This window comes from Lentinus tigrinus (assembly GCF_003813185.1).
Source record: "Lentinus tigrinus ALCF2SS1-7 unplaced genomic scaffold L226scaffold_21, whole genome shotgun sequence".
Classification (NCBI taxonomy): domain Eukaryota; kingdom Fungi; phylum Basidiomycota; class Agaricomycetes; order Polyporales; family Polyporaceae; genus Lentinus; species Lentinus tigrinus.
In genome coordinates this window covers 141,769-161,748 of record NW_027137930.1, presented here as the reverse complement: position 1 = coordinate 161,748, position 19,980 = coordinate 141,769, and the positions used below count along the sequence as shown (strand labels likewise).

The window sequence follows — 19,980 nt, the reverse complement described above, 5'->3', positions numbered from 1 at the left end:
GCGCTCGAGCACGGAGCACGGAGCACGGAGCACGGAGCACGGAGCTGTTCCTATCTACAGGTGCGGTGCGATGTGGTAGTCTACTAGGCGATGTCAATGACGATGGGCAATGTCAGTGTGTGCGGGGGATGGGATGGGATGAGATGGGAGGGAGACCAGAACTCTATCTACGAGAGACAAGATACGCGAGACAAAGACAAAGGACAAAGGTGCAAGAAAAAAGATCGTCCGAGCGTCCATCTGTGCAGTGGTGCAGTGGTGCAGTGTAGGTGGTCTATGTATGCGCGCCGGATACAACGACTATGTCCATCGGGTCATGTGCATGAATAATCATGAAAAAGAAGAGTAGGAACGCGAGCGCGCTGCCCCTCTCCGCCGAGCGAGCACAAGCACAAGCGCAAGCGCAAGCGGGAGGAGGACGCACCGCCGGCAACTATCGGATACTCGCAGCACTTGACACACTCAGGAACGGAGCGCGGGCGCGAGCTTACGACACACGGATACGGATGCTGCCTGCAGGCCGCTGCTAGCCCCACGACTACATGCGTGTGAGCTCCCCAGAGCCGGGGGGTGCGTGCGTGCGTGCGTGCAAAGGGCGGGAGAAGACAGAAAAAAAAAGAAAACAGGAGAATGGTGATGTAGTGGTGGAGAAAGTCGGGACCCGCTGCTAACGGTAGCGGTAGCGGCGGTGGTGCGGGGTCCTCGTCCTCACACACGGTTCGCGGCCTCCTTGTCGTACGGCGCGCCGCCCTGGAAGGACGAGCGCGCGGAGGCGGTGGGCGAGAAGAGGGCCTTGCGGTCGACGGTGTCCTGGATGACCTCCTCGGGCTTCGCGAGGAAGATCTTGCCCTTGCAGAACGCGAGCAGCGTGAGCACGAAGAGCACGACCCACACCGTGCACATGAGGATCGTCATCACCAGGTGCCAGGTGTAGAACCCCTGCAGGCCGAACACGTCGCCGAGCACGCGGATCGTCGAGATCCAGCCGACTGCGAGAGGAGTGGAGTAAAGTGCAGTGAAGTGAAGTGAAGTGAAGTGAGCATGTTCGTCAGTGTGTGCGCTTTTTTCTTTTCCTCATGTGGGAAGACGCGGCGGCGACGTACCGTTCGGGAAGGTCAGGGCCCAGCCTGTCAAAGGGCGAGCGCAGTTAGTACGCTGCTGGAGGCGCCCCGAAGATCGCGGGGTAGTGAGTACTCACATCCAAGGATCTCCTTCAGGTGCTTATGGAGCTTGAACCAATACGGAAGGAGGCCGAAGAAGAACAGGAACACCGCGAGCCCGAAGAGCATGAGGCCTGACATAACGGACGTCGCATACCAGATCTCTCCGGCCGCGGGGCTGACCAGGCCATGCGCCGGCAGACTGCAGCGCGCGTCAACGAAAGGGACAAAGGCCGGTAGGTCGGGGATCAGTGGAGTGCCCGAAAAGCGTAGATGACGAGGGAGGGGGGGGGGGGAGGAGAGAAGACGTACATTTCCTGTGCCTTTGCGCCCAATTTGATCAGGGCGAGCGCAGTGAATCCGGGGGGACCGACAGCGACGAACGCGCCGTTGGCTTGGTGGCCATCCATGAATCCCGTCTGTTTCGGAGCTGTCAGTACACTGACTGGGGCCCTGGGCGTTTGTGCAGTTCCTGCTTACGGTCATGATACTGCACGCGTGCAGAAGGCGTCAGCACAGGCCCGGGAAGCGCTGCGAGTCCGGCGAGGCACGTACCGGATGATGTATATGCAGATGTAGAAGAAGGTCATGAAGAAGCCGAGACCTGAATGTACAGTACCGCTTAGCAATGCGCTCCGACTGCGGCGAAGCGAACTCGAGCAACACAAACCTTGGAAGACGTATGATGTGAGCAGAATACCGATGGCGCGCTGTTCTGTCGAGTCGATGACGTCCAGCACATTGAAGCCAACTACACCGACCAGCATCTAGTGCGTCCAGGTCAGCACGGCCCTCCGATGCGCATCGGAGTCAAAGAAATCTCACCATCGGGAAGATCTAAGGCCGAGCAGAGAACAGTACGAGAAGGCTATCAGTGGTGAGATGAAAACTCTATACGCTGCGCAGCTTACCAGGAACGCCCACGCTGGCGTGAAGGTTTTCAGATCGTGGGGGGAGTTGAACCACACCATGAGCATGGGGAAGCAGACGAGGCACGCGAAGACCACATACACCCTGGCAAACGGTAAGTTCGTACCTTGCCCCTGTGTTCTCGACAGACGAAGAGGCACGCACCAGAATAGGGCATATATGAAACCAGGGTGTATGTGTCCGGTAGGGACAGCGTATTTGACGGTACCGATCAAGATGGTAGCGAACGACAGGACGACAAGAGGGACGAAGATGCCCTTGACGGGATCTTTGATGAGACGAAGAGCTTGCTTGGGATACACTGGGGTGCGCGGAGGGGAGCATAAGTCAACGACGGTCGAGGAACGACATCGATAGACGCGATGACGTACGGATGAGCTGCAGCAAAAGGGTCGTGGTGTTCAAGACGAAGAGAGCGATGTTGAGGAAGTAAAAGAACGTCTCGACGTTGGTGAGCACACCCGAGTGCTGCTTGAGTCCAGACATGGTCACGTAGACTGCCCCTGTACCCATACCGATAGGGAACTGCGTGCGGATAATGGGCGCTTAGGATCTGACGCCACCATGGTAGAAAAGCGACGTACCGCCTGCCAGCTCCAACCGTGTATACGACGCGCGAGCGGGCTGACTTTGATGGACGGCATGGGTTCATGCTCGGCCATCGGGAGAGGCTGGCCCGCGTTTGTGGCAAGCGCGACGTGAGTTTGGTTGTTGTTGTTATAGAACTGCATGTCGAAGACGAAGACGACTGCGAGTTTTTTGCACGGTCTAGGTTGATCTAGCGAAACGGACGGGAGAACCCAAGACCAGGGGTTGGAGTGGCGGCTGGAGGGAGGATGGGGGGGATGAGAGGGATGAAGAGGGTGGCGAGAGATAAGCGTACGGGGTGCAAGGGAATTATAAGGAATGGAAATGCAATGGAAAGAGCGGGCGACGGGGGGGGACAGCAGACCGCGCCGCGAAAAGGCTAGAAGACAGAGAAGGGCAGACTCGCACCAGGCAGGGACCGAAGACGCACAGCGTGCTCGACAGGCGGACGGCCCCACCCTCTCGGCCATTTATAATTACGCAGGACGAGACCCAAGCTTGTGCTCGGCTGGGCCTTTGTCGACTTCGCGGACCCATATCAGTCCCCCGCCAGCGCATGCGATTCGCCAAGACCGAGGCCGGCCAATGACGGGCCAGAGCCAAGCACGGTTAGAGCCCTTTCGTTGTGCGCAAAGGTGGAGTCGTCGCGCTGCGCTTCATCTTCACGCATCGCTCGCCCAGGCGGAAATCACCTGTGGCCCTCGCGCGGGAGTTTCATCACGAGCTGTGCGTCTGTGCTGCAATCCCAGATGTGCAATCCCATCGCGCTCCCTCGCGTCCTCAACGTCTTAATTTTCGACTCAGCAGGAGGAGGTGAAACGAGTCCGCAGACGTGGGATGTCGACGTCGACGTGGGGTGGTGGTGAATAAGCAGCAAGATCCCCGGCAGATCCCCACTTTCGGTGTGGCAGTACTCACTAGCCTGGCGCTTCTGTGCCCATACCCATACGTACCGACCCGAGCCGGCTAACGTTTTCGTCCTCGATCAAACGGTAAACCCGTCTTTCGTCACCAATTCCAAGCCCTTCTCGCTGCGGACGAGCACAGCGGCGTCCGCGCACACTGCACAGAACCGCTATCGCTGCCTTCGCAACCCTCAATGAAGCTTCTGCGACGCGCGAAAAAGAACGCGGTCGCCAGTGCCCAGCTCGCCCGGTGTCCGCACGGCGGACACTGGACAGAACATTCAACAGATAGTCGATAACCCCTCGGATCCGCTGCGCGCACCGGGGCCAATCAAGACGCGTCTCACCTCCAAGTTCCAAGTAAAACAAACCTCTCGCCTGTGCAGGGAGCGATTGTTGCCTCCCTCCACTCACTAGAACACGGTCCTCGCGCCTTGGCATCGCTGACGCTGATCTTGGCTTGCATCGCGGCTGTGGCACACGCCCGCCCGCGTCGTCCGCACCGCGAGATCGCCGCACGATCGACCCAACCCGTCAACGTGCGTGCTCCGGCGGCGAATCATCTGCGAAGGCCGGGATCAAATACGCGCAACAGGTTCTGAGTTCTAACAGGGTAACAGATGCTTGAGTTACACCGCTGGGCATTAAGATAGGGTAGGAAATGCAGCATCCCTCGTCGACCAATATTGATCCCGAGGGGCAGAATATTACTGGTACCGGACGCCAGAGCCAGAGTCAGCCTATTGTAAGTTATTTTGAAGACTCCTCTGCAGATCGCGCATCAGAAGGCAGGACACGACGAAGAGATGACGCCTGATTGATGATTAGTGACGCACCGGCTTATCGTCCGCCTCGCTTGCGTGCAGACCTTCGGGGCGGCGGAGGCGCCACTGGGACCCGAGCCCTCGCCAGTGCGGGCAGCGGCGGGAGGTTCAGCGGCGGCTGGAACATCGGAGCGTGCAGAGGCACGGGGGCGGCCTGAGGCTGAGGCTGAGGCTGCATGGGGGGCGGGTTGATGTGCACCTGCACGTTGAACACCGGCGCGGCATGGTTATGATGGTGCTCGATCACTTGCCCGGGCTGAGGCTGAGGCTGTCGGCGATGATGCCTGTGGGCGTGCGCGTGGGGTGCTGCAGCAGCGACGCCGCCGGCGAAATTGTGATAAGCACCAACGCCAACACCACCAGCACCAGCACCAGCAAACATGGCGTCCTGGAGAGCCGCCGGCGGGAGTGGGACAGCCCTACCATGGCGGCCCGCACCGAACGCAGGCAGTCGGGGCGGAGGCACGGGGATGTGCACTTGCGGGATCGGCACCCCGCCGCGCGGCACGGCACCGTGCCCGTGCATGTGTCCGCCCTGGCGCGATGGCCCCGCCGCGGGCGGGGGCGGGGGCGGGAGCTCGACGGCGATGTCCTTCTCGTCGAGGTCCGGATGCGCGCGCTTGTACTCTTCGAGCGCTCTCTTGGCGGCCGCGGTGACCTATCGGCGTGTGCGTCAGTGCCCGTGTCGACGCTCGAGAGAGCGGCCTGGATTGGATTGGATGGGATGGGATAGCGGGTTGTCTGCATACCTCGTCGCTATGGCGTCCTTCTACCGACGCGTCCCACAGAGGACACTTCTTGGGATCAACCCTGCCTGCGTGCGGGCCCGGCTGCTACGAGTGACACAAAGTAGTGTTAGCGGGGGCTTGGCGGAGGAGACGGCCAGACTGAGACAATGCGTTGCGCAGCCACTCAGTACTCGGTACTCACCTGTGCGAAGTGCTCGTAGCCCACGATCACCTTGCGGCAGATGTAGCACGATAGGGTCGCGCAATTCGGGCATGTCATCTTGTTGCACTGTATTCGTGGACGCCGGAACAAAGACATGAGTTCGCACCCGGACAGTCTACAGACAAGGCTGGGATGCACGCACCCCCATTTCCTTGATGAACGCTAATCCGCACGAGCATCGGAGCACCGCCGCAGCATTTCATTTGAAAGAGAAAGAGACGACGGCGTTCAGAATCATGCCAACGCAATCTCCGTCGAAACAATGATGGCAGACGCACCTTTCTTGCACTTGGGACAGTTCCGCATCAGCGCGGCGGCTGCGACCGAGTCCAGTTGTCAGCCCCAAGAACGGTATCAGCGAATGGCGGGCAGACGGGAAGGACGCACTCATCGCTTCTTCGATCGCGTGTCGCACATCGAGCTTCTTGTCGTCGTCCACTTCTGCTCGTCCGATATGGGGGCGGCAGCGGAACAGGGCGTGTCAGCGATGGGACCCCAGCAACACCACGAACGCGGCGGCGACGCACCTTGACAACTCTTTGGCAGGTGATCCTGTTGTCGACCGGGGTGCAAGGAAGACGATTGTCAGCAGCTCGGCCTTCCATTACAGACCCCATGAGCGAGACCGCGGCGAACAAACGTGGTCCAGGGAAGGCTCCACGTGAAACGTGGCCAAGCACCACAAGGCCCGAGCCAGAAACGACACAGCGGACAACAGGGAACAGCAGCAGGCAACAAGCACCAGGGTTTGACAGCGGCGGACACACTCACCAGCTTCTTGCACTGTCGGCACGTCACCGCGCCGCAGGCCTCGTTCTCGCAGCGGAACAGGCGCTCCTGCTCGTTCTCGATGACGACCTTGTAGTCGCAGAACGGGCACTCTTCCAGCCCCTCGAGCCCCGCGGCCTCGATCTCCTTCCGCTGCTTCACGCGCTCGTACAGCTCGAGCAGCTTTGGGGTCAGGAATCGCCGCAGCTCCGTCTCCGGGAACGGCAGCTTGCACCCAGACTGGTCCATGCAGACGATCCGCGCGTCGTGCTCGCCGAGCTTCGTCTCCGCATACGACATCATGCACGTCGTGCAGAACAGGTGCGCCTCGGGGCACTGCACCATCTTGTCCTGCGCGTCGATATGAGATGAGAGCGATGTTGGGATAACGGTGGTATAGGGTACGCACGAACGGATACTCCGAGAAGCAACACCCGCACTCGATCCCGCCCTCTTCCTGTACCCTCAGCTCCTCTTCCACCTCCGCAGCCCGCTTCGCCTCCTCCTCGTCCAGCTTTTCCCTGACCCATCGCATCTCCCTCTCCAAGTCATCGTCGTGCTGCGCCACGCGCTTACCCTTGCCCTTATGGCGAGGGCGCGTCATCGTCCTATATGGCGGGGCATTGCTCTGCTGCTGCTCAAGCAGCAAGAGATACGTCGGTGCATAGAGCGAGTTGCATGCGCGGAACGTCTCCCGGATGTGTGCCGTGGGTATATCCAAGAATTCGGACTCCAGATACATCTGCAATCCGACGGTCAACGAACGACGCCCGTTTTGAGGAACGTCACGGACTCACTAGGGCGAGGGGGGTGTACCACACCCCGCGCTCGAATTGCCGTTCCTTGCTGCCGTAGTCGATCTTGGGCCTTACCACACGCTCCTCTTGTGACTCTTCTCGCTTTCGCTTACCCTTCGTATCCGCCTTCGGGTAGTCCGGGTTTTCGAAAAGCGTGTGGAGGACGGTTTCGACAACTTTCTCCTTCGCATTCGGATAGTATCGTTCGATAAGGGAGAAGACGTGCGTCGGCAGAACGTCTGGGATGATCTCGAGCACTTGAGCGACGTAGGCGTCGAAGGGGATGTCCTCGTCCACGACTATCTCTGGCTCGGGGGCCACTGGAACAGGTTCCGGCCTCGGGTCTGCTAGAGGTACCGCATCTACATCGACAACAGGTGCAGGAACAGGTGCGATAGGCGCGGGTGCAGGTGGACGCACATGCATGTGCGCGAAGATATTGAACGGGTCGTCCAGCTCAGGTAGGAAGAGAGGCAACTGCTTAGGCGGAGCGGGGGCGGGAGCAGGAGGGGCGGCGCGCGGAGGTTCGACATTGCGTATGCCAGATGGTCCAGCAACTGGTTCAGCCCTCTCCTTGCCCTTCCGCTGCTGCGACGCAGCAGCTGATTTGCTTCGAGACGATCGTTGACGCTGCGAGGGTCCAGGGCGTACCTCTTCAGGATCGGAGTCGGTCAACTCGATGACGTCCCCGACAGCAGCGCGTTTGGAGCGGGTGCGGTGCATCGACCCTCGTGCAACGTTACGGTTGGGAGAATTTTCTCGTGAGCTCACGTCTATCACAACACGGCTCATGTCTGCAAGTGAAGTCGGTCAGCATCTGACGAGATAGTCGGCATGCAGGAGAAGCAAGCGGGACCACGAGATGCATGCGAGGGTGGCCAAGTGTCGGATAGACCGGCCGCATGCCGTACCATGGTTGCAGGGACTGCTCGCTGAAGGCTGATCTCAGGGGGTGGAAACACACCCGTGCATGTGCCCTATGCGTATATATGCCCAAGGTCGAGCGCAACTAGATCAGGACGAACAGGTACCACCAAGCTGGTTCAGCATCACCTTGTGCCTCCAGCGCTATGCCAAGTGCATTGCCCGAGTCGGCACAAGTTCGGCGGCGGCGGGCCCTCGTTGATTCCCTTCTTCTGGAACCAACTCCGTCCAGAACAACGGTCCAACGTACTCTTGGCTCGAGTTCACGGATCCGGACGTGATGATGGCTTCGATAGGTACGTTTGAGCACCGACAGCGAACCGCCCCGAAGCGCTGCTATGAAGTTCACGAAGAGTCCACGCTGAATCGTGTGACTCTTTTCGTCGCATAGGCCTGCTTCGCAAAAGCTGTCCCTCGACGCGCGGGCTCGTAGCTTCAGCCGGACACCGAATTCCCCCAGGACAGTGTTTGTCCAATAGACCGGTCACTTCGTCCGTTGAGAACGAGATGCTCGAAGTCCATACCTGCACACATCGAAGATGGATGGCTTGAGCCGTGGCGACTATCTGGGTAGCGCATATATCCACGCGTTCCGCAGTATGTATTCCAGGGCAACTGCCGCCACCTTCGGCGCGGTGCTTCTGAGCGCGCATATATCGCGATGCTTCCAGCAATGGATACTCCAGTCCGACATAGGTGCGACATATGAGCTGTAGAGGATACCGGATGCCGCAAGACTGACTGAGATCGCACCTCAACGACAAAGCGTTCGGCCTCAAACAACCAAGCCTTGTGACATCCAGATCGTCCATCTTCGCATGTAGTCGGGCCACCCAAGCTATACTGAGGCGAAAAGGCGATAACTACCTCTCGCTTGGCGACCAGTGGCACACCATCGCCATAGCGTCCCTCATGCCGGAGACTCAAGACCAGTCAATCTTCCTCTTCGTCTCAAATGCCACCATCGAAAACCACACAACCCGACCATCAATAGACACTCACCACAACGCAAGTCATGAAACCTCCTTTGCTACCTCCTGTTCGCTTGAAGCACGCGGAACTATGGAACTTGACGCAGGTCTTGATCTTGATGTTGGTCAAGAGTGAAGGTGGTGAAGTGGCCGTTGACCAAGGCGTACAAAGAGGATGAAGCAGAAGCTTCAAGTTTAAGCCGGCGTCGTCTGCGAATAAATACAGTACAAAGGCCCAGGCGACTTGAAGCATTCCGGGCAGCGTGCCGGTTTCGTGACTCTATTCACGCGCACGTGACTTTTAGTCACTATGTGACAGGCGCTTGTCACAGCGTCTCGACCACTGCAGCGGCGGGCCCCTCCTCCTCCTCCTCCTCCTCCTCCAACTCCTCATCGTTCAAACAGCATGGTCAGTGACTTCGCATGCGTACACTCGGCCCGCATAGAGACTTCTAATAGCCCTCGTACATCTGCCCGAGCCGCGTATCGCCCATGAAGTTTGCCTACTATCGACGGACAGACTTGATGATCATGCGCTGGTAGCGACAGCGCCTCTGCAAAACGCGTCCCCGACGTCAAGCCCCTCAGCACGATCATGAGCTGGCAGAACACACAAGGTACCGTGTTTAGCAATCCAGCTCGGGCCGATGATGCTGACCACCTTGCTACCGCCAGAGTGCGCTGCGCTTCGCACATACGACCAGGCAGCAGCCGAGGAGGCGGTGAGCACAAGCCAGGCTCGACCTAGGCCTGAGATGGCATCCCCGTCACCTTGGGAACTACATGAAACCGCCAATGAACGCATACGATCCCGCGCGGCGTGTCGGGGCCTGGCCAGCCACGATAGACGGTGGGTGGACACGTCTGTACGCGCTGCTTGTCTCTACAGTGTCGCTAACAGCAAAGCCTTCCGCAGGTCTGTGTCGCGTGCAATTGCTTCTGGGCTGTGCGACACTGTCGAGTGCAACACAAGTCGCAGCGAGCCCTCTTAGAGCCGCGAACACCAACCATAGCTCATGCATTCCGACGCTCGCACCCGGGACGCACATCTGCGCTACTAGAAGTGAATCTCGAAAACTCTCTACTCGATGCCGTGCGCATGGCCGCAGTTCATCATACACAGGACTCAATGGGCCATCAACCTCGCACTGAAACCTAGCCTCCGCCCTGCCGGAACCATCAATCAATGCAAAGATGGTGCCCTGATGGCCGTAACTCCGTGCGCTCGATGTCCGATGAATCATGGCAGCATGACCTCCCGGCCGCGCGCCTGCCCTGCCCGCACGACCGTATATAAGGAGGGCCGGCTGCAGCTCGAGTTCTTCAGTTTGTAACTCACCTTCGCTTTCCATCACAATTCTTTTTGGCCCGGTGCCTTTCCCCACTCAGTACTCTCTATCATTTTCACCATGCGCTTCTCCGCTGTCCTCCTTGCTGCCCTCTCCGCTGCCACCTTCGGCTACGCCCAGACCATGACGGGTGGTGATGGTGCGTCTTCTCTCGCACTTCTACGTTGTCCGGAACCGTTGCTGACGGCTTGCTTCCCTTAGCCACGTTCTACTCCGCTGGCCTCGGCTCTTGCGGTTTCTTCAACACCGACGCCGACTTCATTGTCGCCGTCGACGTCGCCACTATCACCAGCTTCCCCGGCGCTGGAGCGAACCCGAACGCGTGAGTATCTCTCTCCGCACCCCCAACATGTCGCAGGGAAGCCCTCGCCCCATACCCCTCTCTCCGTCTCACTCGCTATGCTGTGACTGCATGCTGACATCGTACCCCTCTACAGGAACCCAATGTGTGGTCGCCAGATGGTCGTGACTGGCCCCGACGGCAAGACCGTCACGGTCACCGTCGCGGACACCTGCCCCGGGTGCGCTCCCGGCAGCGTTGACCTCACGCCGACGGCGTTCCAGCAGCTCGCCAGCCTGGACGTCGGCCGTCTCCACGGCATCAGCTGGACCCTCATCTAAGAGGAGCAAGCGTATGACTGATAATGACCGCTCATGATGATGTACGACGTAGGCTACTGTTACGAATTGTGATGGGAGTGAAACATACTCTTTGCGTGTGGGGGTGTGATGTTTCCGACGTTCGGGCTCCTCGACATTGGGTGCTTAGAACAGTATGGGTGGGGGGGAGGTGGGTGTAAAATTTCCCGAGCACGGGTTCGAAGACCGTGCCGGCAGTTGCCGGGGCCGGTGACAAGAGACGTTCTCGACGTACAGCTTGCTCCCGACCATCAAGCCAACCAAGATCACTTCAAGGACATGAGATCAATCGCGTTAAGGGTTTCAGGAAGGCCGAAGATGAGCTTTATATGCGCTATCAGCTGTTGAGGCAAGTAGACCGCCGAACGGGTCGTCATCAAGTCTTCAAGTGCTTGTGTTCATTGTACTTCATTCTTTAGATTGCGTTCCGGGAGCGGCAGAGTCCTCGATGTATTCTCCAGCAAGATATAGTAGTGACCGGCTCTAGATCGCATCATACTTTCTCGGATTCGATTTCCCAGCGCTCCTGCAAATGGTGCTTTGAACACGACTCGTGCGTCCAGCCAAACTCACTATTCGTGACCACATGCTCTCAATCCTGGAGAGGCCGCTGCGTATGGTTGATCTGTCTAACTCCAAGTTTCATTGCCGACAGAATACTACTTCTGTGTAGACCTGGTCAACTTGACGTGCACGTGCCTGTGCCGTTCGAACTATTTCTCAAGATCTAGAGTCAGTGCTAGGGCCCTCAACGTCACTGTGTCGGGTGTTGGCAATGAGGATGACGAGTTAGGTGGATGCTTCATCCACATCGAAGCAAGTGAGTGAGTCGTTCAGTTGCGCTCCGCCGGAGGTTGAGACAATCTGAGCCCGCACATGTGTGCGGTACTTCCCGGAGAGCGCGACGACAGCGAGCTTCTGCCGGCTCACTTACGCCAGTCCGGCACACCGCTGAACGAGAACACATATGTACTTTAGCCAGGCTTACCATCGACCACCACACCCCGCCTCCGAGTCACAAACCGATGGCAGGTACGCATACCGTGATACTCTCATCAGCTATCGTGCAAGTTGGTTGACCGCCTTGTGTTACCAGAGATGCACTCGTCAGAGCGTACCCAGCCCCGATCCTGCGTGGTCCCCGGAGAGGTGACGGACAACATCATAGACTATCTCCACGACGACACCAATGCACTCCGCGCCGGTGCTCTTGTCTCCCGTGCTTGGCTTCCTTCCTGCCAACACCACCTCTTTTCCACCACGTTTTGCCAGCTCACACAGCCCGGCAGAGGACTCACGGACTTCTTGGCTTGGCTCGCCATCGCCAGGTATGCTGCGGCCCAGATCTCCACCCTCATTATCGACGGCGATCTCAACGTAGAGACATCGGAGGCTCGCCCAAAGGTCTACATACAGGACGTAGTGGACGCGTTGGAGCCGTTGACATCTCTCGTCGACCTGACCATCGGCAGCATTACCCTCTTCCCCCGACACCACACCAATCAGGTCTCCCATCCTCCCACGCACCGTACCCTCGGCACCTTCACTATCGGCTTGGCTGCAACTTTCGACAACACCTCCGGTCCTATCTCGCAAATACTGTCGCTGTTCAGCGAGGTAGAGCACCTTGTGGTCGGTGATCTGGAGTGCATGTGGACCCCCGATATTGCCACGGCTCCATCCCTCGGAGATGTTTCCCCCGCCCATCACACAGCACAGGTCACTCGCTCCCTCAGTATCGTGTCCGCTACTCCGACAGAGAAGTGGACCGGGTATCAGGGAGTAGTCGACCTCTGCCGTCACTCGGAACCCAAGTGGCAGTTGAAGGAATTGCTGCTCGCTTTCCAGCGTGTGGCCTTTTACTCGGAGACACTAGGCCGACTCCTCCCGGACTTCGGGACGAGCTTGACTCGCTTGAGCGTGCAGTTACCCATGTAAGAGTTGTTGCAACTGGTCTCCATGGGTAATACCAACGACCCGCAGCGTATGTCTGTTACTCATTTTGTCGCAACTGCACAGAGTCGCTGACGTGATGCCAGATACCTCAGTCATTCCCGGATGTACAGCTCCGAGCCTTCGTCTCTGCGATCACCTTGAGATTTTTGCAGTTGTTCTTTCACATGTTTCCCAACAATGAGGACACCGACCCCGTTCTCCGAAATATATACGAACATGTCCTGGTCCATAACTCGGAGATCCTGCTAAACGCACCTCCCGCTCTCCGCACTGTCAACATCATATTCCTCCATGCTGGCGACTACTCCCTGGGCCTAGCGAAATTCCTTCCAGGCCTATCGAACTGGAGTAGACTCGATGACGCGTTACATCGGTTGGAGCAGGCGGAGGTCGTTTGCGTGATGAAGGCGGAGTTGGTGGTCGCTGACATGCCACCTTTCAAGCCCTTCGATGCTATGCCGGAACTTCACGCCGAGCCTGAGGAATCTGAACGACTCATCTCTCTTCTCGAGAAGATGCTGCCGAAGACTCAGGCTAGCGGTCGCCTGAAGTTCCGGTCCACATGGGATGCTTGAAGGGTCCTAGCCGTGACGGCTCTGATACAGTGAGTGGCCGCTCGCTTTTCGCCTTTGCCATCCCGTATAAACTCTTGGTCATCAGAATGTGGGCACCATAAATATGCGTTCGCCTCGGGACTCATGAATTGCGAGTTGGCTCGTTTGACGCGCTCATCGCGAGGTACTATCTTGTATCGGAACACGGCAATGCTTCGGACCTGTACTATCATGTTATCGCGTCCTGAAAAAGCCGTAACCATGATGCATGGACCCCCAATCTCATTTCAATAGTCGGCTAAATACCTACCTTCATGAAATCTGGAAGGAACCCGAGTGCGCACGGAAGAGCTGTGACGTGAGAGGTCCCGCCGAATCCGCCGACTCCAGTACCGCATTGCACAGTGCACTTCAACTTAGAACGGTTGCGGGCCATGACACGATGATGGCGGCGCTGTGTATCAAGCACTTATGTACTCACCCAGCGTATCTCTCAATCATTGACATCCGTCGTCCTTGAACTCCTGGCGGATGAAGCGCGAGACCCGGGTGGACCTACGGGTACTAAATACTAGATAGGTAGGTAAGAGGCGTCAGCCACTGGTAGTAAACACCGGCACCGTCCGCAACTCATCCTTCCACTCCAGCTCGGTCAGCACGTATGTCCTTGTCGGACTCAAAGGATATGGCGCAAACACAAGCATGATCTCTAGTGCCCGCCCGTGATACCACCCGGAGAACTTCACCCTTTTGTGTGTTGGCAAACCCTCCGCAAAATGGTCCGTGGAACAGTCGTGTGGTATTCCATCCTCTCTCTCCTCGACGCCACCATAGTGGATACTGACCCAAAGGATCCTGGTCCCGTCACGAGTCCGCGCCGAAGTACGAGTCCTTCTACACCTCCCGAAACTTATGGACAACGCCTCCATTCCGATAGGGTGGTAGGCGACGAGGGTGACGGGCTTGTCACCATACCATGGGACCTGTAGCTGTTTCGGCCGGGTCTCGACGCGGATACGCGCAGCTCGCAGCTTGGCGAGGAGCCACGAAGGTACGTGGAAGGGGCCGGTAGTCCCAAGGACCATGGCATTACGTTCGACTGCCTTCAAGGGTTTCGTACGGACGTGCGTGAGATAGAACTCCAGCCATGATACCCTATTGAAGCGACTCTGGAGCTTTGGCAATCGTCGGAGGATGAACCCGACGTTGACTAGCCGTTGTGCAGCGCCAGATGCGGTTGTGACGCAGGGGTGGTAGAGGGGACGTGTCGGGTCTCCGGTTCCGCATTCACCCAGGAGGACGCCTAAGGGGTCATTTTCGTGGTTCAAGGTGCACAGGATGGCAATGGCGAAACCGTGGAGCTTGACGACCCCCATGCGGGCGCGGACACCGTATGGCGTCATCTCAAAGGAGGGTATGGTGGAAGGCGGCGAGGTAGGCTGAGATATGCCAGCGGTACCCTGCCGTGAGGTGACCGTCTACGAAAAATGTCCGCATGAGACAGTCACACATAGCGTGATGACGAGACACTCACTTTGTCTGCCAATAGGACCACCCGCTCCGTCTTCGGTGCGAACTGATATCGAATACAGTTACGAAAATCCAAAGGTGACGTCGCAAGCAGGTACATGTTGTTGTGATCATGACCGTTGTTGCAGGATCGAATCTGCTCGCGATCGGGAAGGAAGTTGCTTACTTCTCCCCAAGCAAAGAGCGTCGTGTCGATGCTCCGCCTCATGATCTCCTCCTGCAGCCTGCGAAACGCATTCCTCCCCTCGCCGTAGATCGTCGGCATGTGAACGTCGAAGATGCCCATGAGCGAATACGCCTCGTCCTCGGGTCGGGTGGTCGTGCGCCACGAAGCCCACGACATACGACTAGCGATGCTCACGTCCCAGATTTCCTCCTCGAATGTCATAATAGTCTTGGGAATGCCGGTGATGTCGGCTAGAGCATTAGCGTGGTCGGCCTTGGTGCCCATAACTGCCCAGGTAGAGGACAGAAAGATGACCTGTGCAGGGGCTACAAGCTCTTGCAAGGTCCAGCCACGGCGGAACCATCGGCTCTGCGCGAATGACCCATATCGGCGGATAGGAGTATCCGGTGGTACGTCGCCGAGGTGCACATAACACACCTCCGCGTGAGCATAGTAGGAGAACATAGAATTGATCGCCTCCGAGAGCTCGGAGCTGCTCGTCTTGTCAATGCAGCAGGTATCGTTCCATATCCACCGGTACCCGTGAAGCTCGGCTACGATGCACGACATCTGGACCTTCGGAGACGAGTGGTCGCGAGGGTTGTACCCGTCCTCGGGCTTCCCGACTTTCCGCAGTGCCTGCGTCTCCTGGAAGGTTTGCTCCACGTCGCCCCAAACGTGGGACAGTATCGCGTATCCTTCGCGCTGCGCCTGCTCCAGAGACGAGAAGAAGCGCAACTCCGCCCGGTCCGTGCTGAGAAGCCACATAGAGAACAAATCGGAGACGGAGATCTCTTGATGGATCTGTGCGGTCGCGGTGAGAGTCGCCAAGCCTGCAGAGTGAATACGAGGTACATACTTGTGCAGCTCACACTATGTATCTATCATGAGGCTTTGAGGTCACCTCACGGGCTAAATATAAGGGAACCGGGTTAGCGCTGCAGTGCCGCGCACAGCTTACACCATGCGGACTTGAATTGACATGTAGTCTTCACATCTTCGTATCATTGGATGCACCTGTCGACTGCGTCGAATGCATTGCATCTTCGTACTCTTTATAGAATGACAGCACGCCTGCACAGCTCCTCATTGCACCGTGTAGAGAGGTAGGTATCCGCGAATATGCGCACCGCCTCACCGCTTCAGGGAAAAGTGCCATCTTCCCATGACGCTGCGTCCGGCCATGTGACTGTCAAATATGTCAATCAAGGACAGAACGCTGCGCAAAACTTACCAACAGGATCCCCATCTTCATATCCGTGGTGTCGCAACAGCCACTCCCAGTCCTCGTCCCCGAAGTCATCCACGCTGCACGGACCAAAAGAATACCGTGCGGTACGGCCAGTGAAGCGAGAGCACAGCCATGCGTGTCGCGGGGTCGCGTGTAACCAAGTGTATGTTGAGGCCGTACCCGAGCAACTCGACGGACGGCGGTGGGTCTGACAGGAGAGCTGCGCTCATCTCTTCACGTAGCACGTCGGTGAAGGTGAGATGCGTTTAACGCAGCTCGATGTGTTTCCGGAGCTGTCAGGGTGTGAGGGTAAGATACAGGTCCGTGACAGGAGTGGTTTACCACGTTCATCCAATCCTGTCCCTTCGCCTCTACTGCAAGAGGAGAGTCAGCACGATCACGACACTAAATGTTGACCCGTTCACCGTAAGTACCATGTCAATGAAGCCCAGGAAAGACATGTGTCTTCGTCGTCCAGAGTGAAGTTGAGGAAGAGCACAGACAGCTGCGGAGGGAGATGGTCTCCCAAGAACGCAACAATGTCCAGATCATCTGGGAGGAAGGCGTGATGCGCATTGAACCCGAGGACCTCGAGAGCGGAGAGCTCGCGTAGCATCTCGCCTAGAAGGATCTATGCGCCCTCCTCCATATTGATGTCGTTATCGGCAAGATCCAGCATCCTCAACGTCTTTCTCCCTCGCAGAAACTTCGCAAGCACAGCGGTCTGTTCCCGAGTGAGCAGATCGGTATGTCCGAAGAAGAGCTTGAAGGCAACGAGTCTCTGCAGGGCCTCCGGATGTGCCTTGAGCAGCTCCATGAACCGAGAGTTCTCGCGCATGAAGAGGCCGCGAGTGACATAGCGGAGGGCGGTGCAGTGATGGAAAATGAGCTCGAGGTCATCACGCGACGGCGGGAGGATGATCTCGAGCTCCTGAAGGCCGAGGAGGGAGCGTACGGGACATCTCCAGACAGCATGGGATTGTACGGACGATGCAAGATCAGCGCTTGGAGTCGCTTGAACTAAACGAGGCCGGTCCGTGTGACATCCGAGGAGCTGTTGGTGAGTCAGTTACGACGTAGACAGGGTCTTCAGATCACAATACCTACGGTAGACAAAGATCACGCAGAACATCGCCTGAAGACTGCGCGAGAGCGTCCAGCACGGCGGCGTTCGGAAGAGGACAGCGGCCCTCGTATCGGAACGACGTGACGCCCGTCATCACCAGTAAAGCCTCCTTCAAAGCGACTGTGGAATCACGAGCATGAGCCGCGTCCTTCAACCCCATATGACGAAAATGAACTCACATAATACCCTCTCCAGCATGCATCTTGAAGTACGCGCGGACGGAGAACTTCTTGATGACCCTCGCGAAGCTGGGCGTACGAGCGATATGGTGCAAAATCTCGCAAGCCTTGACATTGACCCGTTCCAACTCGGATTCGTCATCTCCCATCATGACGGTGTCGGCCTCTTCGCCGGCCACATAGCGTCGCTGGCCTCAGACCGCCACAGCCCAAAACAAACCGTGACATGAGAGAACAGATCTGGAAGAAGCAAATCACGCAAGGAGCTGGAAATTAGTGAGAGGTTTTTTATGTCTTCGTCAGAGAGATAGTGCACGGAGATTCTGCAAAGCTCCGGAGCTCCAGTCTTCGTCCTCCCTGAGCCCGGTTGCTGTCGCAACGCGAGCTGGCCGCCATACCTTGCTACGGTGGCGATCACAGACACGCAGAAAGTCAGCAGTCGGATGCGAGATGAGGTGGAACCGAGGATTCAGCGAGGGTGTTGACGAGGTCGGGAAAACCACAGTGCGGGTCCGTGTCAGAAGACTTTCTCACGATTATCATAACGAATATATTAGCGCGCGTGTTGACGAATCATCTAGTCGTTCCACTAGCAACATCTGTCAAGCTGAGGTACGCTAATAGTGAGAAGTACACGAATAGAGACTGAATCAGCGACAGAGCATGTTTCCCACTAGAGCGTCGAGCAAACGCGGTGGAGTTGGAGAACTGCCCGGAGAGCTGACAGACTACATCTTCGATTTCATCCATAACGATATCGATTCTCTGAAGACCTGCGCACTGGTCTTACGCGCCTGGACCCCATATTCTCAGAATCGTCTCTACAGGACCTTCACTTGCAATGCGAACATACCTGGAAAGACCATAGAAGAAGCTCTAGTATGGGCATCATCTGACGGGGCGCGGGTCTCGCAGCATGTCACGACGCTCGTCGTCCGGTCTTCCACGACAGCATGGTTACCTCTACCCACCTTTCGTATCGTCGACCTCGAATCCCTCATGATCCACATGCCGAACGTTCGGAGAGTTACGATTCGTAACTTAACCATCCACTCCACCAATGCACCGCCTTCGTCGATTCATGCTGCTCCCTATATCCGCCCTCTCGACCGACTGTCCATTTTGTCTTGCAAAACAAACGACTGCACATTCCATCCCATAGGACATCTACTCTGCCTCTTCCCCACAATCGACCAGTTGCACTTCGTGAATACGATCTGCTCGTGGGATGCATCCCAAGAGTCGGCCCCATGGTTCACATTCCTTCTATCTAATCTTCGCGTCAACGAGCTTGACATCCATCAAGAGGATGGTCGCGCTGATAACACGGGACACATAGCGCTGTGCCATATTCTGCAACGCGCTGAGCCGCCTTGGTCGTTGCGAACGTTGGGTCTCTCCCTGCCCCGTATCCCACAGACCTTGCCTCTCTCCGGTCTTCTCAATAAATGCACCGAAAGTCTCGTTGACTTGTGGATCGATGTCGTCCCGACCATGATCCTTCCTGTAGTGGCGAATGAGCCAATCTGTGCGTACATCAATTGTGACAATCCCGGAACCTGCTAACGCCTTTTGTTATAGCTGCCCCTGTGCAGTGGCGAACCCAGTTCTTGAAGGACTGCACCCAGCTGGAGATCCTTCGGCTGAACATCCTGATGATCTCAGATGTCTCCGAGTATTATGTTGAAGTTGCGGTGGCTCTGCAGGCAGTGGCATGCAATGATATCCTAGATGCCAATGTCGAGCTCGTGCTCTCTGCGCCGCCGCAGCTCCGGAGCATCACCATCACCTTTTCCCACTTTGGAGATTTGGATGAAGAAACTGTCAACGCAATCGGGCAACTACCTGCCTGGCGCCGTCTCGACGATGCACTCCTGCGCCTTCGACATCTTGAGAACGTCGTCTGTATCATTTCACAAGATGGCGATTTGGACGAGGAGACGCAAATCAATCTCCTTCTCCTCCACGACCTTCCTGAAACACCAAATCCATCACCTCAGCTCATCGCACCATCCGTATCAAGCGATGACGAATACGCTCGGATCTTGGCGACCGGGCTTCCAAGCGCCTCTTCTGCAGGTCTCGTGCAAATTATCAGGATTAGCTGAAGGTAAGTCTTAGCCAATCCTTCCCGCCACGAATTAGATTGAGACGTATCTCATGCAGTGTGTTCTACAGTAGATTTTGTATTGATAAGGATGTGGAGGTACGTTAGGCTCGTAGGAACGCATGTGCAAGCCGGCATTGATTATTCGGGGAGGAGGCTTCGCGAGGCGTTCCATCAACTTGACTCGCTCTTTAGACGTGATGTCCGGCGGGACGAGAGTGTTATGTTTCGAATAGATCTTGCCATCCTTGAAGATGTAGTGCAAGGGTTCTCTCGTGTAGCCTCTCGGCGGCTCTCGGCAATAGTCTCCGTCGGTACACAGGCT

General features: G+C 57.2%; 10 protein-coding genes across 10 annotated transcripts; 4 read left to right on the top strand and 6 right to left on the bottom strand.

Annotated features, from left to right (window-relative positions):
* Window positions 1-708: 708 nt before the first annotated feature.
* L226DRAFT_572848 (uncharacterized protein) lies at window positions 709-2,821 on the bottom strand (the record flags this gene model as incomplete). Its single annotated transcript, XM_067684739.1, has 12 exons — window positions 709-989; window positions 1,104-1,127; window positions 1,199-1,362; window positions 1,473-1,579; window positions 1,641-1,650; window positions 1,716-1,764; window positions 1,831-1,927; window positions 1,986-1,997; window positions 2,072-2,174; window positions 2,235-2,391; window positions 2,462-2,615; window positions 2,675-2,821. 12 exons carry the CDS (start codon window positions 2,819-2,821, stop codon window positions 709-711), a joined length of 1,305 nt encoding a protein of 434 aa, XP_067533301.1.
* Window positions 2,822-4,423: 1,602 nt separating this feature from the next.
* Window positions 4,424-7,349, bottom strand: L226DRAFT_466439 (uncharacterized protein; the record flags this gene model as incomplete). The annotated part of the gene is made up of 10 exons (XM_067675979.1): window positions 4,424-5,065; window positions 5,157-5,237; window positions 5,338-5,424; window positions 5,501-5,520; window positions 5,637-5,675; window positions 5,746-5,802; window positions 5,886-5,910; window positions 6,130-6,477; window positions 6,536-6,868; window positions 6,924-7,349. The coding sequence occupies 10 exons, from the start codon at window positions 7,347-7,349 to the stop codon at window positions 4,424-4,426; spliced, it is 2,058 nt and encodes a 685-aa protein (XP_067533300.1).
* Window positions 7,350-9,487: 2,138 nt separating this feature from the next.
* L226DRAFT_144802 (uncharacterized protein) lies at window positions 9,488-10,434 on the bottom strand. The gene is made up of 2 exons (XM_067672386.1): window positions 10,373-10,434; window positions 9,488-10,271 (listed from the first exon to the last, which is right to left on the bottom strand). Exon 2 carries the CDS (start codon window positions 10,168-10,170, stop codon window positions 9,598-9,600), a length of 573 nt encoding a protein of 190 aa, XP_067533299.1. The 5' UTR covers window positions 10,171-10,271; window positions 10,373-10,434; the 3' UTR covers window positions 9,488-9,597.
* Window positions 10,153-10,875, top strand: L226DRAFT_536900 (uncharacterized protein). Its single transcript, XM_067681215.1, has 3 exons — window positions 10,153-10,306; window positions 10,369-10,489; window positions 10,605-10,875. Exons 1-3 carry the CDS (start codon window positions 10,228-10,230, stop codon window positions 10,786-10,788), a joined length of 384 nt encoding a protein of 127 aa, XP_067533298.1. The 5' UTR covers window positions 10,153-10,227; the 3' UTR covers window positions 10,789-10,875.
* A 679-nt stretch (window positions 10,876-11,554) lies between these two features.
* L226DRAFT_144764 (uncharacterized protein) lies at window positions 11,555-13,071 on the top strand. The gene is made up of 3 exons (XM_067672385.1): window positions 11,555-11,838; window positions 11,903-12,790; window positions 12,846-13,071. Exons 1-2 carry the CDS (start codon window positions 11,832-11,834, stop codon window positions 12,742-12,744), a joined length of 849 nt encoding a protein of 282 aa, XP_067533297.1. The 5' UTR covers window positions 11,555-11,831; the 3' UTR covers window positions 12,745-12,790; window positions 12,846-13,071.
* Window positions 12,927-13,337, top strand: L226DRAFT_572844 (uncharacterized protein; the record flags this gene model as incomplete). The annotated part of the gene is made up of 1 exon (XM_067684738.1): window positions 12,927-13,337. One exon carries the CDS (start codon window positions 12,927-12,929, stop codon window positions 13,335-13,337), a length of 411 nt encoding a protein of 136 aa, XP_067533296.1.
* Window positions 13,338-13,867: 530 nt separating this feature from the next.
* On the bottom strand, window positions 13,868-15,927 carry L226DRAFT_614608 (HET-domain-containing protein). The gene is made up of 3 exons (XM_067686665.1): window positions 15,872-15,927; window positions 14,851-15,816; window positions 13,868-14,794 (listed from the first exon to the last, which is right to left on the bottom strand). Exons 2-3 carry the CDS (start codon window positions 15,778-15,780, stop codon window positions 13,910-13,912), a joined length of 1,815 nt encoding a protein of 604 aa, XP_067533295.1. The 5' UTR covers window positions 15,781-15,816; window positions 15,872-15,927; the 3' UTR covers window positions 13,868-13,909.
* Window positions 15,928-16,255: 328 nt separating this feature from the next.
* On the bottom strand, window positions 16,256-16,731 carry L226DRAFT_536897 (uncharacterized protein). The gene is made up of 3 exons (XM_067681214.1): window positions 16,678-16,731; window positions 16,586-16,617; window positions 16,256-16,536 (listed from the first exon to the last, which is right to left on the bottom strand). The coding sequence occupies exon 3, from the start codon at window positions 16,471-16,473 to the stop codon at window positions 16,312-16,314; it is 162 nt and encodes a 53-aa protein (XP_067533294.1). The 5' UTR covers window positions 16,474-16,536; window positions 16,586-16,617; window positions 16,678-16,731; the 3' UTR covers window positions 16,256-16,311.
* A 143-nt stretch (window positions 16,732-16,874) lies between these two features.
* On the bottom strand, window positions 16,875-17,700 carry L226DRAFT_572842 (uncharacterized protein; the record flags this gene model as incomplete). Its single annotated transcript, XM_067684737.1, has 4 exons — window positions 16,875-17,174; window positions 17,270-17,297; window positions 17,351-17,489; window positions 17,556-17,700. The coding sequence occupies 4 exons, from the start codon at window positions 17,698-17,700 to the stop codon at window positions 16,875-16,877; spliced, it is 612 nt and encodes a 203-aa protein (XP_067533293.1).
* Window positions 17,701-18,137: 437 nt separating this feature from the next.
* L226DRAFT_561658 (uncharacterized protein) lies at window positions 18,138-19,809 on the top strand. Its single transcript, XM_067683450.1, has 4 exons — window positions 18,138-18,160; window positions 18,209-19,076; window positions 19,130-19,658; window positions 19,727-19,809. The coding sequence occupies exons 2-3, from the start codon at window positions 18,212-18,214 to the stop codon at window positions 19,654-19,656; spliced, it is 1,392 nt and encodes a 463-aa protein (XP_067533292.1). The 5' UTR covers window positions 18,138-18,160; window positions 18,209-18,211; the 3' UTR covers window positions 19,657-19,658; window positions 19,727-19,809.
* The last annotated feature ends 171 nt before the right edge of the window (window positions 19,810-19,980 follow it).

Coding starts and splice junctions, on each gene's coding strand:
- L226DRAFT_614608 (XM_067686665.1), bottom strand. CDS start 15,780: ATGTGGCTTCTCAGCACGGACCGGGCGGAGTTGCGCTTCTTCTCGTCT. Junction 14,795..14,850: donor TGGTCCTATTGGCAGACAAA/GTGAGTGTCTCG, acceptor CATTTTTCGTAG/ACGGTCACCTCACGGCAGGG.
- L226DRAFT_144802 (XM_067672386.1), bottom strand. CDS start 10,170: ATGGAAAGCGAAGGTGAGTTACAAACTGAAGAACTCGAGCTGCAGCCG.
- L226DRAFT_536900 (XM_067681215.1), top strand. CDS start 10,228: ATGCGCTTCTCCGCTGTCCTCCTTGCTGCCCTCTCCGCTGCCACCTTC. Junction 10,307..10,368: donor GACCATGACGGGTGGTGATG/GTGCGTCTTCTC, acceptor TGCTTCCCTTAG/CCACGTTCTACTCCGCTGGC. Junction 10,490..10,604: donor GCTGGAGCGAACCCGAACGC/GTGAGTATCTCT, acceptor ACCCCTCTACAG/GAACCCAATGTGTGGTCGCC.
- L226DRAFT_536897 (XM_067681214.1), bottom strand. CDS start 16,473: ATGAGCGCAGCTCTCCTGTCAGACCCACCGCCGTCCGTCGAGTTGCTC.
- L226DRAFT_561658 (XM_067683450.1), top strand. CDS start 18,212: ATGTTTCCCACTAGAGCGTCGAGCAAACGCGGTGGAGTTGGAGAACTG. Junction 19,077..19,129: donor AGTGGCGAATGAGCCAATCT/GTGCGTACATCA, acceptor CTTTTGTTATAG/CTGCCCCTGTGCAGTGGCGA.